Source organism: Chroicocephalus ridibundus, chromosome 16 (assembly GCF_963924245.1).
Source record: "Chroicocephalus ridibundus chromosome 16, bChrRid1.1, whole genome shotgun sequence".
NCBI classification, from domain to species: domain Eukaryota; kingdom Metazoa; phylum Chordata; class Aves; order Charadriiformes; family Laridae; genus Chroicocephalus; species Chroicocephalus ridibundus.
Genome location: NC_086299.1, coordinates 9312425 through 9331495, shown reverse-complemented (window position 1 = coordinate 9331495; position 19071 = coordinate 9312425). Strand labels below are relative to the sequence as shown.

The following is a 19071-nucleotide window of genomic DNA, read 5'->3' as shown; positions in this document are numbered from 1 at the left end:
CATTCAGAGGCGAGTGTTTCACCGCGTGGCTCGAAGAGCTGCAATAACCGAGGGACTGGGGAGCTGGTGCTGAGCTGCGAGAGGAATCAAGGGACCGCAGCGGGGAAAGGCAGCCCTGGAATGAGGGATGCGAGATAGAGGGGAAGCTTAAAAGGGAGGAATGCAATAAAAGGAATAATTAGGATTCAGAGGCAGGGGCATGCACGCGTGCTCTTGCACGCCTGTATGCACAAGGGCATCGATGTCCTGCGTGCGCATTCTGTGTGTGCACACCGGTGTGTGCCCATGCTTTGTGTGTGCCTGTTAAAATCTAGCAACAGCATAACAGCTGTGCTCCAGCTGTGCCCTGGCTGTGAAAAGCCATCTATGGTAGGAAAAATCTACAGCAACGTACTTCACAATGGATCAGGCGCTAACCCCAACCTGCCCCCTTCTTTTTTTCCACAAAGAGGGGTTGTGGAAAGTGTATTAACTTCAGTGGGTGCGACAGAAGAGCAGAGATACTGTGCTAGGAGAGGAGGTGGGAGAGCGTATGGCAGGTATACGCAGGTCCATCGCTCTCCTTGAGAGCCTCAAGCCTGCCCCAGCTCAGGAAACACTACGCTGAAGATGGATGTAGGATTGTGCGTTGCTCACATAGTTCCACGTTAGGGGAAAATGCCGTGACCTCCAGCTTTCCCAGAGCTGATGGATGCATTTTGAAAGGGATCTTTATGCAGTATGCTTTATCTTCTGTTCGCTTCACCACCTACGTGTGCTAATGACGCCAGAAGCTTGCATTCGCTCCCATCCCAAAGCCAGCCAGCTGCTGGGATCATTGACGGACGGGTTGCAGCATCTTGGGGCAAAGGCTGCAAAGCAGGACGTATGGGGCTGAGAGGACAGGGAGGACTTGGCGGGGGGCTGTATCCATCTCTGGAGCATCCTGGAGGGCTGCTCAGAAGAGCTGGTAGGCCCCGAAGCTTCAGGAGGGGTTGATATGGGGATGATATGGGGGAGATGTCCCCTAAAGGGATACTGTGCTGGTCTTTTGTGAGAGGTGGAAGGGAGTTTGGGTATTGTGTCAGCTCGCAGAGCGTTTGTCTTGCTGGCTTTCTTGATGTACCGTGTGTGGAGGGGGGAGCAGTATATGGCCGTGCAATACGTGCTTTAGCAGTTTGGGGTCACAGGGCTGTGCGGGGGCTTCTGTAGTGTAAGGGGAGCATGGAAAGTGCAAAGGAGAGGAGATACAGCTGCATATGCAACAGATCAGTAATGGGGGGCTATCAGGTTGTGGGGGACAAGCAACGTGGGGGTTTCCAGCTCGCAGAGCGGTGGCCGCGAGGGAAGATGGCACGGGCGCAGCAAGGCCTCCTGCTGCAAGATGCTGCCTCTTGCCTCCATCAGACAGGCGTGCACGGGATCAATTTACAGCGGGGGCTGAAGATCAGAAATGCAAGCAGGGTCTGGGGGGTGTGAGTAGAAAATTGATCAAAGGTGCAGAGGGTCTTAGCTCGCCGCGGTAAGCTGGAGTCAGCCCTTAAGCCTATCCAGTTTGGAGATGAGGGGGATCTTATTTCAGGGAATAAGTACCTGAAACGGAATCATGAGCCACATAGGGGAAAGGGTGGTGAGCTGATATAGGAAAATCACAGGGACTGGCTTAAGAGATTGAAGGGAAAGAGGCAAGGCTGACACCGAGGGGGTTGTTTTGGGGTAGGAATTCACCCACCAAGCCAGTGCAGCACTGGAACAGGGATGTTCGAGCGGCCCATGCTGCTGGGAGCTCTCACCGTGACTCTTGCTTCAGTGCAAAGCTGGGTATGGGACCCACCGATGCATGGGGCCAAGCCTGGGTTGAGACAGGCCCTGTGGGGAGCTCACTTGTTAGTTTGGGGAAAATATCTGTGCTGCTGCATGCCCCACACCTCCCTCTGGCTGCTGTTTTGGAGGGACAGTGGTGAGGGGATGCTCCTGAAAGGGAGTGGGGAAGAGGGAAAGCTGCTGTTGTCTTTCCTCTGAGATCCAGAGCGGCAGAGAGAGCCCCTCACAGCTTCCTCTCTCTCTGTCTCTCTCCCAGCTTTTCTTCCCCCTCTCCCTTCCCTTCTTCCTCCCTCTCCTCTCTCCTTCCATTTGATGTGGAGGAGAGCTGTCTGCCACTCGCGCGTCTGTACCGAGAAGGGATCAGAAGTTTCAGCGAGCGCTCGGCGCCTCTCCTTTGATCCATGTCCTGAGGCCTGCTTGACAGCGAAAAAAAGCATGGAGACAAAACGACTCAGTCAAAGTGATTCCTGACAACTGTCTCCATGAGATAAGGAAGCTCTCTGTGTCTTGGTTTTTTTTTTTTTTTTTTAATACCGCCTCTCCGTTTCCATAAGAAGCGGAGTCACTTTAAACCAGAAGAGCCAGCCAACAGCCAAGCTGCACAGAGAACAGCCGAGCAGAGCGCGCCTGGCTGAGCTTTATCATGTTTCCTGTCTCCCTTTCCATTCCTTTCCCCCTCTTTTTTTCTTTTTTTTTTTTTAAATAAAAACCCCCTCATTTTCCCATTTTTCTTTCCCTCCTTTCTACATGCTGCGTTACCCTGCCGCCTTACCCCAATGCTGCCTCTAATTATGCAGTTACAGAGAAAGCCCAGCGCATTTGCAGGTGGCCGGGACATTATTCAGCTCAATCCCAACCACAGGGAAATGCCTGCTGTCCCCGCAAGGGGCTGGGGGGAGAGAGAAAGCCCCGTACGTTATCTGACAATAACCAATCCTTTTAGGGATCGGCAGCAGGCCTCATTAATAGCGAGGCATTATGCACCGCTGGCCACTTAAGTGGTCCTTAGAGCTGTTCCCCTGCTGCTGAGCCCCAGATTTTTTATTATTGTTTTATTTTCCCTTGCCTAGTTCATGTCACTTACGCAGGGAAGTGTCTCCCCCTTTCCCTTCTCGCCTCCGGGTTGCTTGCAGGAATGAGTTTGCAAGGGCTCAGCAACACTAATCCTCACTGGAGGGTGCAGGACTTGGCGTGCGTGTTGGCACACGGGGGAGCAGGATACACGCCTTGGAAGGGGACTGTGCTTGCAGCTGAGCTGTCAGGGGGTCCCCAAACACATGGGCTCCCTCCAGGATAAACGCGATGCGTTGTCACCCTTTGAGGGTGCCAGAGCACTGGCACAGGCTGCCCAGAGAGGTTGTAGAGTCTCCTTCTCTGGAGATACTCAAAACTCGACTGGATGCGTTCCTGTCCAGCCTGCTCTAGGTGACCCTGCTTTGGCAGGGACGTTGGACTAGATGATCTCTGAAGGTCGCTTCTAACCCCTACCATTCTGTGATTCTTTGATTCTGTGAAAGGGAGAGGGAGGTGGCCTCACAGACCATGATGCTGAGGGCAACCTGGCTTGGACACACGAGACAGGACCACTTAATCCAGGGGAGGAGCTGGGGGAAAGCAGACGTGGCTTGGCTCACTCTGCTCCTGCGCTTCCCCATCCTCAAGTTGGTAAAGCTGGAGGGGACTTGGGGTCTGCCTGAGGTGACAAAGCTTGGCTTAGGAGCGGGCCTAGAGAGGGGTAGGTGGCTTAGTGATCCCTAGCAGGACGATGATGAGGACAGGGATCAGAGTTTGTCCCAGTGACGCAGAGCCTCTTTGCCAGGGAGTTCCTCTTCCCCTCCGCTCGCCGTAATTAGGCTATTGTTGTAGCGTCTGCTCCGAAGTCAAACTCCATTAGCATGCAGGATGGGGGGTGGAGGGGAGCGAGGGAGGACACACGGAGGGAGAGATTCCCTTCCCCCCAGAACTGCGCTGTGCTGCGCTGATAAACAGTAAATATCGGGGAACAGGATTTCCACATTATCTGAGCGCGGCAGAAAATCAAAATTTCAGTCTAAATCCGAGGAGACGAGGCTCATAAGCTCCTCCAGCTGATACAGACGCCGAGCCCAGCCGGCAAGGCTCAGGAGGCACAAAATAACATTTTTTCATTCAAAAAAAAAAAGGGGAAGAAAAGAAAGAAAAAAGAATGAACGAGAGGGGAAACGCAAGAAATATTTGGGGGCTGACTGCAAGGAGGGGAGAAGAAGAGGTGGTGCAAAGCAGAGCATTGTCTGATGTTGTAGCCCTTTTCTGATGAGGAAATAAATACCGGGGTGGATTGGGGGGGGGGTTGGATGCTGCCCATCCAATGAACTTTCCAATCGGTGTCTCTGGCTCAGCAGAGTGTTGCTTGGGGATCGACCTGTAGGACACTAACAGCTGCTGGAGGATGATGGCAAACCTTTAATTAGCGATTAAAGTGCGCAGCTGAGCACAAATCCAGCCCCGAATTAGGAGCCACATGGGGTCTCCCCGACCCTAAAAGCCAACACCGGATTCAGCAGCTCTGTCAGGAGCATGGGTCTGCCAGCTCTAATGAAGCTCTGGGCCACGCGTGCTGCTAATAGCATCTCCGTGCCCTGCTCCGGCCCAGCAGACGGGGCAGGAGCCACCCTGGCTGGGCACCAACTCCTCCTGTGGGACTCATGTGCTGCAGCGAGGAGGCGGCGATGCCCAGGTTGCCTGGGAACTGTGTGTCGAGGGGTGCACGGAGGTCCCTAAAAATGAGCAGCAGCAGTGAGAGCAGGTCAGTGATGCGGGAGAGCTGGGCTGGAGGTGGTCACTGGTATTGCAGTGAAAAAGGGACACGGTTCTGCCTGCTTCTAAAGGAATTTGCTCCTTCTTAGTCTGTGGCGTGGTTTCACGGTGCTTTCTGTTCTCCCAGGCAGCAAGGTGGTTTCAGCTCCAGATAGGACTGGCATTCCTAGGGCGTTCAGCTTAGCTACTTGCTGTGTCCCAGACATTTTTGCATCCTTGGCTGAAACCGTGCTCTTTCCTGATCTTGCCTACATATGAAACTCCATAAAAGCATCGTTCGCTGCAGAATCTGTAGCTCCAGGTTTTTAGCCCAAGGGAATGCACGTTTCTGTACAACACCAGAAGCTTTGAGCTCTCCCTGGAGCTTTTAGTCATCGCTGCTTGGAGCAATGGAGAAAAAAAAGCAGGGACGAGTTGCAGAAAATGTTTTCTTGGTTTCTGTAGCATCCACTTCTGTCCTTCTGCTCCCATCACTGGGCCAAAGGCTCATTATAACTCAGAAAGCGAATAAATTCCTGACTCTGAGCTGCTTCCTTAGCTCTCAGTCTCTGCCTAGCTCCCATGAATGTCCGTTCCCCTTTCCCCACCTCATTTCTATGTCCAACTATAAAGTGGCATCTTTCACGCAAAGAATTTTAGGGTCTATGTTACAGCTCCAGCGGGTTTCTAGTATAGACTCCCCCATATAGATCCAGGGGACATTGGTGGAACTGAACCTCAATTATTTAGGTTTCTCATAGGCAAGACTTAAGGCTCTCAGTAACTTCAATGCTTGAGTGACTTCTGCTGCCAAGGAAAGGAGGGGGTTTTATTTCAGATGAGGAGGAAGCAGGTGTAACAGATCCCTGTTGGAAACATCAGAGCCTTTCGGACTGGCAAACTGACTTGCACTTTTTAAATTATGGGAACTTATGGGATGCTGCTGCTGGCGTAGGATGTCCCAGCCCCTTTGCGCTGTCGGCTTAGATCTTGCTCTGTACTGTTCTCTCTTCTCTTCAGTATTGCCGTAGGTAGAGAGGGCTGGTTTTCAGGAAGAATTTGTCCTTTCCCTTCTCACAGGTGTTTACACAGACAGCCCAGAAGTCCTAAAACTGAAAATCTGAAAGTCAGAACTAGGGTGGCATCTTTCTGATCACATCATCTGGGTCTGAGGTCAATGCTACCAGAGTGGCCAAGCCGTTTTCACATCAGCTTAGAATCTGTTCATGCATTTTAAAGAGCAAATGCCCCACATCTCTTTAAAAATTAAGATCTTAATCCTGTACCTTAAGATTGGTATTTCAAAATCCTTTGGCATGCATGCAGGGCTTTCTTCTGCTGTTTAGCAGAGTTAGCATTGCCTTAGGTTTCACTGTTTGAACGGTCGTCAGCACAGAGTTTTGGCCTCCATTAACTACAAGAAAGGATGATTTAACACTGAAACATGTGCTGGACTGCTAATCAGCACGCACTGATGTATCAAATATATCTCACCCAACACAAACCCCATCCAGGGGATATATAGAAAGTCATGGGGATATTTGACTCTAAGTATCTCCAGTGTCTTTTACTATCCAGCTTCTTTTACCTACAGCACTGAGCCTCAGACAGCTCTTGCTCTTGGCCTGTTGGCCAACCCATTGTGTGCTCTGGTTTTTCCCATTGCGTCCACGTCATTGCACCAGAAGATTGCCAGTCCCCCCATCAACCCCACCATCTATGGCCTCTTCCTCCTTCCCCCAGCGCTCGTAACCCAGCTCCCGTGTCTCTCTCTGCCTTCTCCCCTTGCTTTATTTCACCCGGGGTCTCAGAGCTGCGGTCCCTGCAAGAGGGTTTCTCAAACCACTCAAGAGCCGCAGGCTTGTCTGGAGGGCGAGAGGTCAAGCACTAGCAAGTGTTTCTGTTTAGTTCCAGATACCAGCCTGACAGGTGGGTGCCTCTTGATTAATTCCCAGCTCCCCTAAATGCTCCCGTCATCATGTGCTGTGGTCCCGATCAAACCTAGGCAAGGTTGCGGGGGGAAAAGAGGAGAATATTGGAATGCATTAGGCTCTCTCCATTCAGGCTCTTGCAATGGGACTGTGGGCTGGAACAGTTGCAGATCTTCACCTCCAGCACTCGTCGCGCTGACAGTACTTTCAAGTAAAGATGTGTGCTTAGAAAGTACAGCCAGAAACCTTCAAAGCCAAAGACCCCGGTTCCCCTAGCTTGGCTGCTGTGGTGCAGTTCTGAACTAACCGCGTCTTCTTGCTAATCTACAGTGATGCAAATGTCCAGCTGAGGTTGATATCATCCAGGAAAATAAGGATTTGGGATCAAGGGAGCATCCTCATTATCTGAGCTGACTTGAGCCTCTGGAGGTGGGCTCTGATGAGGTTTGTGAGCTCTGTGTGGTGCAAAGTCTGGCGGCTTGTGTTGGTTCCTGACTGCTAAGAGCTATGGTAGCACGATTTCAGTAATCTTGGAGGCAGCAGAGTCAAGATGTGGTGATTCTCCCTTTCAGACTGTCGTCATTTAAAGGTAACAACGAGAGAATATCACTCAAATTCATTCCTTTTAACTAACACACTTCCATCAAGGGCTCAGTCATCTTACACGCTCTATAAGATGAGTGCAGAGAGACAGGGATCTTCAGAAAATGAGTCAGACCTCAGAAAAGCTGAATCACTCTTTGTTGACACCACAGACTACGGAGATATTTATTTTGTCTTTATTGGAACAAGTCTTTTGCTAGACTCCAAGTCGGAGGAGTTCTCTTTCCCTCTTTCTCTCTCTCATTCCATCTTTCACGCATGTGGGTTTATAACTCTGTCCAGAAATGCTGGAAATCATAGAATCATAGAATCGTTTGGGTTAGAAGGGACCTTAAAGATCATCTAGTTCTAACGCCCCTGCCATGTTCTCACCAGAACATCTCTGCACACATCCACGCTGGAGAAATTCCCAAGGTTGATGTAGCTGAGTGAATTTCAGAGAGTGGGTAAATCCCATTTACCCACGTAATGCTCTGCAAGGTCCTGCCGAAGGTTTCAGTGGAAGAACTCAAGAGAGGGAAGGTGGTTTAATGTTTGTGTGCTAACTCAGGGTTGCCCAGCCCTGGCGAACTACTGACTTTTGTCTGCAGTGCTTTCCCCATCCACGTAACAGGGAGGGTTAACATGGATCCGCCGTGCAGGAATGCGGAGAGGCTAAAATCACAAAGGGCTACAAAATACAACGAAGAGCAGGGAAGGACAAATCCGGCATCCTAGAGGTGTTAAAGCCTCATGAGCAGCAAAGCATCCAGTGCTGAGGTCCTAGGGAAGCAGCCAATGCTTGAGCACTATTTTTTTTTGTACTTAAAAACCTCCCAACTTATTAAAATTTTGCCCGGCTGCATCTCTTGCTTATTCAAATACTGCCAATTTCCGTGGATTTCATATCAGCTCCCAGCATCTCCCAGCCTCAGTGCTTGGGTTATATGGGAAGAGAGCGAGAGAGGGAGAAAAAAACTGCAAGCAAAATAAAAGCCGCTATCTGACAGAATCTCTCCTGGGGATCTCAGTTATTAAAAAAAAAAAAAAAAAAAGAATCATTTTTCTCTTAGCTGGTGTTTGTTGAATGTGCAGGAGCCATAGGCAAATTTTTGCTAATTTTGTGCATGCTTTTATCATACTGGTGATTCACTGGCAGCTTTATCCTCCGATAAGTGGATTAGTTGTTGAGCTAAACAAAAAGGTGTTTGACAACCAGGAAGCTCTAAAGAACATATTTGTTTTCCAAATAATGGAGCTGTGTTTGTTGCTCAGTGCAGTGTGGGGTGTTGTCGTGAATTTCATTAGCCCAAAGGAAAGGCCTCAAAGCTTTTCTCCCTTACACAGGGCTGTGGTTCAGTAGGAACATCTCACTCCTATCAGCGGCAGGTTATTTGATTTTACTTTTTTATTTGCTTTGGTCTGGTAGTTTGGCCCCAGAGTGATGCCGATTAGGGAGTGGCTGATAAGCTGTGTCGGTGTGAGAGCACGGCATCTTTTGGCGGTGGGGCCGGGCACACACCAGCTTCATTTGGGAGTAAGCATCACTGTAAGCAAGATGGTTAGCAGAGCCCTGTGGCTCGCAATTAGACCCGAACTCGTAGGGCTGGGAGCTAAACTGAGGGCACAGAGAGATAAATTGACCGAGTGGAAGAGAATTGGGCTAAAATAATGTGCTTAACTTTATCTAAGGCTTTCATCATACTATCTGAGCATCTCATCATCCTGGGATGCGTTTCTCCTCATGGTACCACGGGGAAGGTTGTTATCTCCATGGCCAAGAATGGAGGCACAGGGTTTTTATCCTGCTTAAATCCAAGGTAGGAACCCGAGACTCTGTCAAGGCCCTTTGCTAGTCCAAAAGGCCTTCTCTGTAAAAGTGCTCCATACTTGATAATTCCGTATTTGTATGCAGTTGTATGTTTATTTTTAGTCCTTTAGGGTCCTCCTTTCCTCCCTCCCCACTCAGACGCCCACAGCCCTTTGCCCTTATTAGCCGAGTGCTGGGAGATGATGGGAAGCTTTCCCTCGGGGCTGCCAAGAGCTCGGTGATAATCAGAATGGCTGGGGCCAAGCTCTGCCTGGCTCGGTGGGTCCTCTCCAGTTGTGACCATAAGCAGACTCCTCATGAGGATCAAGAACAGGGCACTTTCCCGGCCTCTCGCTATTTTCAGCTCAGGGGATTTCCGTAAGGAAGGTGGTTTGTCTGGTAATCCTCAGTGGACCTTTCTTCCAAGCACTTATCCAGGTTCCTCTTCAATCCGCGTGGCTTAGCAGCCATTGCTTCTTGTGGCAAGGAGTCTCACAGGTTGACTCTCCACCGGGTGAAGCACTGCTTCATTTGCTTTGGATTTCACCCCTACTACACTCATTCGAGAGCTCGTACTGGAAGTGACAGTGAATAGTCGATGGATATTCACCCTCTCTGTGTCATTTGTGATTTCTTAGGCTGCCATCAAATCCCCCGGGCCCGGGGAACCCGGAAAGGTGCTGGTTGATTCCAGCCCACCTTCACTGGCGATGCTGATGGTGCAGTGGGTTTTTTTCCCCCCTTGCTTGGGCCATGGTGGTTTCACAGAGAGGCCCTTGGAAGGAGCGATGTGGGTTTGTAGAAATGCATTTTGTGCTTGGGCAAGGGTTGGAGGCACCGGCTCAGACTTATAAATCTCTGTGGATGCTACTGGTAGCAGTGTGAGATGCGTCTCCTGTGGAAACGAAGCATCTTTTTGCATCCTGATGCCAAACCATGTGTTCTCCGGTGTCCTTTTGAAATATAGACAACCTTGGTGATAAGAAGAACATAATCCCAGTGCTTGAAACAGATAGCTCCATCCCTCCTGACATTTTTAGGAGCCCACAGAGATGGAAGGATAGTCAGGCACACCATTCCCATCCCCTCAGCTTTACTCAACGCGATGGCCAGACGTGAATCCGGTAAAGCTTGTTTTCCCCTGCCAAGGGGCTAAAAGCCACGTACTTTTCCCTGACAGTCGCCAGCAGCCCCTGGCTGGGAGGGTGATATGAAAAGGGAGTGAACGCGGTGCCATGAGAAAGGGGGGAGGGCTGTGAGCAGATCTGCAGTCGCTAGCGATTGCTCTCTCTCGGCGCTGGCATAGATGAAACGGGGGGAGGGAGGGAAGAAAGGGGGGAAAACGGCAGTCGAAGAGCGAAAGGTCCCCAGCTGGCTGTTAGTGGCATCTGCACTCAGAGTACAGACTCCAGCTGAGAGCTATTTCACTATTTATTTACATGTAATTATTGCTATGAGGTGCAGATATTAACACTGTCAAGAGCAATTTGCCCTGACATTTTTCACTTGCGCTGTTCCCTGACGTTTTGGGTTTGGTGGGATTTTTTTTTTCTCTCTCTCTCTCTCTCTTCATCGCACTGCTTCGGTTTTGGCAGCGCAGGGACCAGGCTTTTTAATCCAGCGCCCTTCGCAACTCATTAAACTTTGAAATTTAATTTTGTCCGGAGAGGAGCCGGGGCGCAGGGAGCGTCTCCCACCCCCCTCTCCCCACGCTCTCGCACCCGCCACCCATCTACAGCAGTTCAAGCATTTCCACTCTAAACAAACCAAATTTACCGGTTGCCGCGTTTTCAATTGGAATGCAATCTCCAGCATTAACCTTTGCTTTCGACGCTGCATTTAAAACACACAGAAAGGTGCCCAACCGTTTATTAGGGGGAGAGTTTGAAAGTGCACGGAGAGAAAGCAAATGCAGAACAAATATTTTTTTGAACCGGTGCCCACACCAGCAGAGAAATCGCAACCCGTTTGAAACGATGGGTTAGGACCGGTGACTGCTTCCTGCTTCTTTAGGCCCCATTTTTTCCCCCTTCTCTTCACTCCGCTCCTGCCTAAACCATTTGATTTCAATAGCTGGTGACACTTTAAATTAAGACTTCCGGCCTACGCTCAAGCCCTGATTTAATGAGACAGTTGTTGTATGTCATCTAATAAATACCAATTGTGCATTAGAACTTATTTGCCAAGCAGGAGCAGTGACGTGACAGGCGCAACTCACCGCAGCCTGCTATTTTTCGCAGCCAATATGGTGCTTGTAATCATTTAGCAGTTGTTTAATACACAATAGAGACCGTATTCCTCCCCGGCAGAGCTCCATGATTCACACTGGTGTTTTATAAACCAGAAGGAAAAAGCTAGGCGTGGACTGAGGGCTGTGCCAGGGGGTGCATGGGTGGTGTTGATGGAAGCAGATGCTGAGTGCTTCTTCAGTGCCTGCGCATGGTGAATTTTTGGAAAGGAATAATTAATAATTCCCATTCTTCCCTTTTATCTGCAGTACCTTAGGCCCTTTTTTTCATTCTTAGGGTTGGACCAGACTTGGCTTTTCCTCTCATGACTTTTCAGGAGAAGAGATGCAGGAATCTGGTGCCTTCCCCCCTCTTTCTTTTTCTTCTGGCTTTGCTTTCTTGGAATGGGAGCAGAAAGAGAGCCAGGACCAAGGGGAGACAATCACTCCCCAGACCTGAAATATCCATCACTTTGGAGCTTTTGGATTTTTTTTTTTTTTTTTTTTTTTGTGCAGGGTCTCATGCAGTGGGAAATGCGCCTTGATTGCAGCACTTCTGTGTCATTGCAACACAAATAAATAGCAATAGGAACGGCTTCGGTTATAAATCACCAAGCCCTGTCGTGTGTCTGTAACGTGCTCACCCTGCAGAGGAAAGGATAACGGAGATCACTGCGGATGAGGGGACGGGGTGCTGGGACATTTTGGAAAGAACAAAATGGTTTCATTTCAGTCAGGACTCTCTGGAGAATTTATTTTTCTCTATATATAAACAAAAGGACAAAAATGTTGCAACCAGATATTTTATTTTCAAGATCTTTTTGTTACAAATTGCAGTGGTTTACTTCATTTTGATCTTTCGATCAAAAGTTTGCATTTGCTCTTGTATCCGTCACCCATTTCCTTTCCATTTGCATTTATGCTGTTTGAAAGGCTTTCTTTCATCAAAATGAAAATGTTGTTTATCTTTTTCATAACATTTATTCATCACCTGTCGACCCTTTGTAAACCTTTTATAGAGGGACCTGTAATATAATGCAGAAGCTTAGCAGTATTTTCATTGCTGCGGGTTGCGTGTTTAAATGTGATCAGAGCCCAGCATGGAAACTCAACATTTTCTATTCTTAGCTCTTTCTCCCCATGACTCTCTACCCCTCACCTTTTTTTTGTGCGTGGCAGTAAAACAGAGCTGATAAAACCGTTCCCACCTTTGTAAAACTTTCTTCTATCTCCCAGGGAAAGGAAGATATAAGATACACTAAACAGCATCGTATGGTGCTAATGTTTTGAAGTTCCTCTCATTTCTGTGCTTAACTTATTACAAGGCTGTCTGGAATGAGGACATCAACCTTGGCTTTGGGATGTTCGAATTCCTGCTCCCCCATAAACTGCTGCGCTGTCTCAAGTTTTAGCCTTTATTGGGCTCGTTTTTCCACTTGTAAGGTGAGAGGTGGCAGCCCTGCTCTGCCCAGTGCTGATGATAAATACATTAAAGCAGGGCAGAGAAATCTTTGAAGAAAAAAGAATGGTGCAAAAATAAGACAGTTTCTGCTTTTTACGTAGGTGTGACTTTGGCGAGCACTTGTTCTGTCCTCTCAGGGGGTGTTGTAAGGGTTGGGATGCTCAGCTCTTGCTGGAGTTCAGGGGGTCGGCTCCCTGATACAGAAAGCTCCAGCCTCCTGGGCCTTTTTGTCTGGACAGGAGGTTTTTCTCTCCAACTAATGACCAGGGGAGAATTAATCGGGTGGGGGCTTTATTACCAGTGACCCAAATGCACCCACAAAGCTCAGGCACCAGCTGGTACATACATTAACTCCACTTTTGCTTAATCTTGCAGTTTTTAAGACAGTCTCATAGTGGGGCAGGGACAGGAGGAGACAGGATTTTCCGAGGATCTCTTAGGTGCTAACACTGACGCCATGGTCTCAACCCAGGGCATGGCTTAGGGCAAGTAAGACCCTGGCAGTGGTCTTGTTTTTGGGTTTCAGCCTCTCTGCTTTGCCCATGGCCCCAGGCCCGCATCCTCCGGAGCGCAGCACCCTTTCCCCAGGGTCCCCAACTTTCGGCCAAGGTCCCGATTCCTCCCTGAGCCAGAGGGTGCAAACCAAAGGGAGAAGAGCTGTGCCCAGGGCCACTGAGCCATGCACTAAGCTCTTCCCCCAGCAGTCGTGACCGGGGATACTGGGGTGCGGCGGGAGCGGGGAGCGCGGGAGATAACCATTGATGTTGTCAATGCTGCCGGGACTTAACGTATTGTGAGATATGGCAGCTTGTTTGCACGGGTGTTAACCAGCCTCTCCTGTTCCCTTCTTGTCACTGCCCAGTCTCTGCCACAGCCAATCTGTGTCCTAATCTCCATCAATTAACAAGAAACACTTTCACCCCCTTGCTCACCCCCCCCCCAATACAGACACCCACCCTGAAGCCTCGGATAAAGAGGAAAGAGCCCCCCCAGCCTCGACCCTCTCCCCCTTTACTTTCCACTAACTCAGCGCAACCAATTAGGCATCTGACACCCGTACTGGCTGACAAATTGTTTCTGTCATCTGCTTTCTGTCTTTCATTAAACGAGAGGCGGAGGGGGGAATTGAGAAGGGAGGGGGGGCTGGGAGATGTGATCTCCCATGCTTAGCGAGGCCAGATACATTAATTACAAAACGGCCATTTGCAGCATGAAAATGCATTAATTAAATTTATGCAATCATTATCTTTAAATAGTCATATCTTTAAAATAATCAGCCCTTCCTGAGTCTTCCCTCTCCTCCGCTAAGTATCTCTAATCCCTTTTCCACCATTTATCTCTGGATCAGCACTGGCTTGTATGCATTTAAACTTCTGCATGCAGGAGATGCCTTAAAAACTCTGCTCCAGTAATACAAGGGTGTGATACCGTCACTCTTGCAGCGAGGAGGACAGGCAAGGGGCACAATTCTATTCAGCAAGTTAGAGGATTTACCATTTTTTGGAGGCTTTTGATCAAGACATTTTCATAAGAGAGAGCTTGTAGCTCAGCCAGGAGTTGTGGGGTTAATGTATAAAGTTCTTTGCTTGCATTTGTACAGGATTGCGAGCTATGTGCTGGTTTACATACCCACTTAGTAAATGTATTGCTGTTTTCGTTTGGAAGAGGTTTAATTTTAATGAGGTAAGACCCTTCCCTTTGGCGCAGACATAGCTTTGCCAGCAGACAGCTACCTTTCATCAGTGTATCTTTTTCGCCTTAAAAATCACTTAGTTCATGGCAGTAAATGATGCTCATAAGAAAACCAAGGTTTTAACAATAGGCATTTCGCTACTCTGATGCTCAGAATCACTTCTTGGTGGCTTCGTATTATAATTCTGAAAAATATTTTATTTTGGGGTACCTTCAGACGTAGCCAAAATAAAATTGTGCTAGACAAATGAGAAGGGAGCGCAGCTAATGATGTGTTAACCCAAGAGCTTCTACTTTTATACTTTATTGTTCAAAGACTTGACCTGTTAGTGATGGCTACTCACATAATCATTGCAAACTTAACGAGGTTTGTGCTGCTCCTCGGCAGACCCCAGGTGCAGGAGTGCCGAAATACCCAGGGAAGAATTAATCTCATCCCTTGCTTAAGTAAGCACCTATAACACCACAGGAGAACTCCAGTCCAAATAGCTTTTAAAGAGCTGGAGGACTCTGAGAGGGATACTTATCTAAACTCAAATCCTTTAGGGCTTTCTTATCGCTTCTGGTTAAAGATTTTGTTCTGCTCTTTGTGTGTCTGCATCGTTTTTAATAAATCCTACATGTTTTTTTTTCCCTATCTGTAATGCCTAGTGGGCCAATGCCCAATTAGACGGGAGCCGGCACAGTGGTATTTGGATCCAACCCTCATGTTGTGTTGAGCTAGAGTCACGAGTTCGGGATTAAGACCAGGTAGAATTTGGGTGTGGATTTGATGGTGATTGAATCCTGACAGATTTCTCACATCTGAAGAGCAGAAATGAGCTCTGAGCTTTCAGAAATGGAAGCAGACAGTAGCTTGTCCTGCACAGGAAAGTCCCTTGGACAGTCCAAGTGTCCCCAGCCTCCTCTTTGAGAAGTGCATTATGAAAGTATAAGCTGTTTGGATCCAGCACAGCACAAACTCGGTGTAAAGATGATTACAAATAATGAATACAAAGGGCTCAGACCATGTCTGAGAACGGACGTTTCTGGAGAGAAAGGAAAAGTATTGCTATGGAGCAAAACAGGGAAAGAGGCTGTTGAGCTAGAACATCTCAGCTGTAAGTGTAATCCTTTATTGAAGCCAGTGTTTTCAGCAAGCGTCCCCACTTTCTTCTCTTTTCTCCTATTTGTTTACACTCATGCCTCCACACCAGTGGTCTCGGCACCTTGGTGGATGCAGCTCCGTCATCCCCGAGTTCAGATCCCATGAGGGTTTTGGGGTTCACATTTGGCAAAAGCAAGCAGCTCCCTGCCTTTGAAAATACCACAGTGCTCCCTAGCAGCGGAGAGAAGTCCAAAGGAACAGCACATGGCACTATGTAGGGCTGCAAAAGGCATTTCCTTGGATTCAGGAGCTGTGATTTTCCTAAGGGTGAGGGAAAAAGAGGTCCCGGCTTTAAAAATTCATCCCTGTGGTAGCCTCAGGAGATCCAAACTGAGCTGAGGCGCACACAGAAAGGACTGGGGTCTGGGTTGTTCATTCATTAGGGTGAGCTGAAAGGAGAAACCAAGCCCTCCCCCCCGGGAAAGCAGGGAACGGAGAGAGCAAGCAAACCAGGCAGCAGAGGAGCTGGCAATAGGAAGCGCTTCAGATTTTCCCTTTCTTCCATTCTTTTGCCAGCTCGAGTTATTAAGTGTTTGGTGCGAGCCTAGCTAGCCCTGCACTTGCCGAACTTATCAGGGTTATTTCATCTCCCCATGACCTCTCCGTATTTACGATGGGAACCCTGGAGGCATTGGCTTTGCTTAACTGGTGTATCTTACACTGCAGTTAAGCTGGACCTTAACTGATTACAGCCCTTGATTGATCAGAGAAAGAGGGAGGGGAAGAGAAAGAGGAGTCCTAGAGCAGATACGCAGGACTATCAGTGCACCAAGCAGCTTCGCCTGGGGCTGGGATATGCCACTCGGGGGATTCTTTGTAGTGTAGCTCCTTTCACATTTATAGAGGCTCCCCTCCACTCTCCAAAAAGAGAGAGACGGAGAGAGAAAAGCAGGCGGGGGGGGGCATGGAGCAGACTCAAAGGATCTCAGGAAATCTTGTTTCGAAGCAGTAAGTCAGCACCCGCACTCCATTACCAGTGTCCGCGGGGGGTTGTGATAGTGAGCGAGCACAGATCAGCTTAGCTGAGAAATGGGGAAAAAAATAATAATAAAATGAGGGAGAGAAATGGAAAGGGAGGAGGGGAAGAGGAGACCTTTCTGTGAATTTTGGTTTGTCTTTGTTAGTCTCTGCCGGCATGGGGCTGCTGAAGAGAGGAATAACTGAAGTTTATAAAACAGTTTTAATTTGCCTGGGACTTAGCTGTGCTGTGTGATCTCCGTTCTTCACATCAGGCAGATGCACAGTGACAGATTTAGGGCTGGTTTAGCAGGAAGCCTTGGTGTGTGTTTGTTTATTTCTTGGTATTTTGAATCTCTCACCAAGACCCAAAAGCTTTTCGTTCCCCTCCTGCCATCAGCATGTCTGAGCTTCCCTAAGAATGGACAAATAGGTGCAGAAGAAGAGACAGAAGCCCAGCCAATTTCCTAACCTGAGTCCTTCTGCCGGTTTCGAAATCTTTAGGAATTCCAGTTTTCCGTGATTGTGCCTTTCTGCTTTCTCATCCCAGGTGACTTTGTGGGTTCCAAAATGCCACAAGCAAGATTGATGTTCCTGCAATTAATACCCTGTGTAACATTGCCCAGAGAAGCCCCGTATCTCAACAAAGGGATTTTTCCATGGAAACTTTTCTTTCCAATGTATTTACTTGGCCTTCACAGAGAAACGTATTCACGGGGAAAACAGCATCAGGGTAGAGTTTGCTTGTGGTGACTTTTGTTAATGGGGTCTACTGCCTGGAAATAAGGAGGATGAGGTGGCTCAGGTTGCCGACCAGCACATTTGGGAAGCATTGGCCTTCTTTTGGTTATTCTATATAAAATGTCGTAGCAATTCCAATTTAATTGGGGAAAACACCTCACGCTTAGGTAGTACAAGGTGAATAATGATGTCAACGATTAGTCAGTAAAGCACAAAGTGCCCATTTTCAGAGGGGAGATACTCAGCAGTGCATGAAAATCAGACCCCTTTGACAGTTTCAAGATGGCAAGGCACTAGTTAGCCTTTTGGCTTGAGTGTCTCCTGTTTCTGGAAAGGGTGAGCCCATGTCTCTCGATTTTGCTTGTTAGTGAAACTGATGCTCGTAGAACTGGGACCCCCCTTTACCTTAAGCAGCCCGCACTAGCCTGGCATGTCTTTTTGTTTCCGCTCTGGTTATCCAGACTACTAAAAACTTTGCCATCTGCTTTTACCTAAGTGATAGTAGAGTTTGGTGCCCTAATTCCAGGGATAGTGGCTCACGTTTCTAGATCAAGCAGTTTTTAATGTAATTCACAGTGATGCCTCTGCCCTTCCCCTCCAAATTACACTTTTACCCCAGGATTCCTCATAGCCCTTATTGGATGTATAACCCCGTGGGGCTTCTGATTTCCTTACGGTATTTCCATTGCAAGAAGAACCCACTGCTCTTTCCCACACCATCCAGACTTAAGCAAATTCTCTTCCCCTTATAGCTAAGACCTTCCCATTCTTTTGTATAGCTTAGAAACTTTTCTTTAGACCTTCTCCATAATTTGTACATCTCTACAGAAGCAGGGTGCCCAAAACAAGATGCAGTGCTCCAGGTGGAACCTCACCATAGCCTTGAACAATCAGGTAATAACTTCCCATCGCCTTTTTTTTCTAATCCTCCCCTTGTGCAGCCTGCATTGGTCTGCTTTGCTGCAGCTCACCATCACATCCCCAGCTCCATCTCATCCCCAGCATCTCCCCAAGCCCTCTCCATCATGAGTGTGTGGCAGTTCTTCATCCGTCAAGTGAACAGGGTCATTTTAGGACACAAACGCTCATCTCCATTTCACCCGCTGTGTCCTAGACCACTCCCCTATGGCGCTAAAACATCCTTCAGATGTTTTAAGTCACTGAAAGGCATTGATGATATTTCTGGGTTTATTGTTCACTGCCAAACTGTACCACTTTCCAAGCACAGGCCCACAGTAACCATTTCTGATGACTTTGAAGGGATCTGGTATGATCTGTCCCATACACGCCAGAAAGGGTTCAGGCACGTTGTGTTCTGTTCCTGGCTCTGCTTCAGACACACTTTGCGTGGCCTTGGGAAAGGCATTTTGCTGGCCTCCATATATTTTCCAATGGAGTGGGGAAGGTTACGAAAATGAGACATTACTGCTATACAGCAGCAGCCACCTCAGCCCCGGAGTCCTTCTGTAGAAGGAAGGACTTGTGAGGTTGTGTTAGCTCATATTCATAACACTGCTCTCTGTAGCACTAGGAACATGCTGATGGATGGATTATAAATACCTGGCTAGATGAGGTAAAGCTGGGGCAGTGGAGCATCAGGTTTCTTAAACTTTAACTCACAACAAAATAAAAGAGAGAGTTAAATCACCTGCTCATTTATGCCAGTGTGAATCAGGACTGTGCTTGAAGTCAGTGAAGTTACCCTTAGAGGAGGCTAATGTGAAGTTTGCTCCCTGGGCTCCAAAATTTAGTTGGAAGTAGCGTTAGATGGAAGGGACTGCAGTTACCCGGATCAGACATTTTCTAGGTTCACGAAGTGTGAAGCACTCTCTGGATCCTTGGCTTGATTGCAAAATCATATTTAATGGGTGTACTTACTGGATTGGTTTGACATATTGGGATACAACTCAGCCGGGTCTGGTGATTTAGAAAATATTCAAAATT

General features: G+C 48.3%; 1 protein-coding gene across 8 annotated transcripts in view; it reads left to right on the top strand.

The window, feature by feature from the left end:
- Positions 1-19071, top strand: part of PAX7 (paired box 7) — a 104022-nt gene that overhangs the window by 72112 nt on the left and 12839 nt on the right. For 4 of the 8 annotated variants that reach the window (XM_063354044.1, XM_063354041.1, XM_063354043.1 and 1 more), the window contains exon 8: positions 17956-18021. The exons of the other annotated variants lie outside the window; for them this stretch is intronic. In XM_063354044.1, coding sequence (XP_063210114.1) covers positions 17956-18021 — 66 coding nt within the window. The remainder of the gene's footprint in view (positions 1-17955; positions 18022-19071) is intronic. 8 annotated transcript variants of the gene reach the window in all.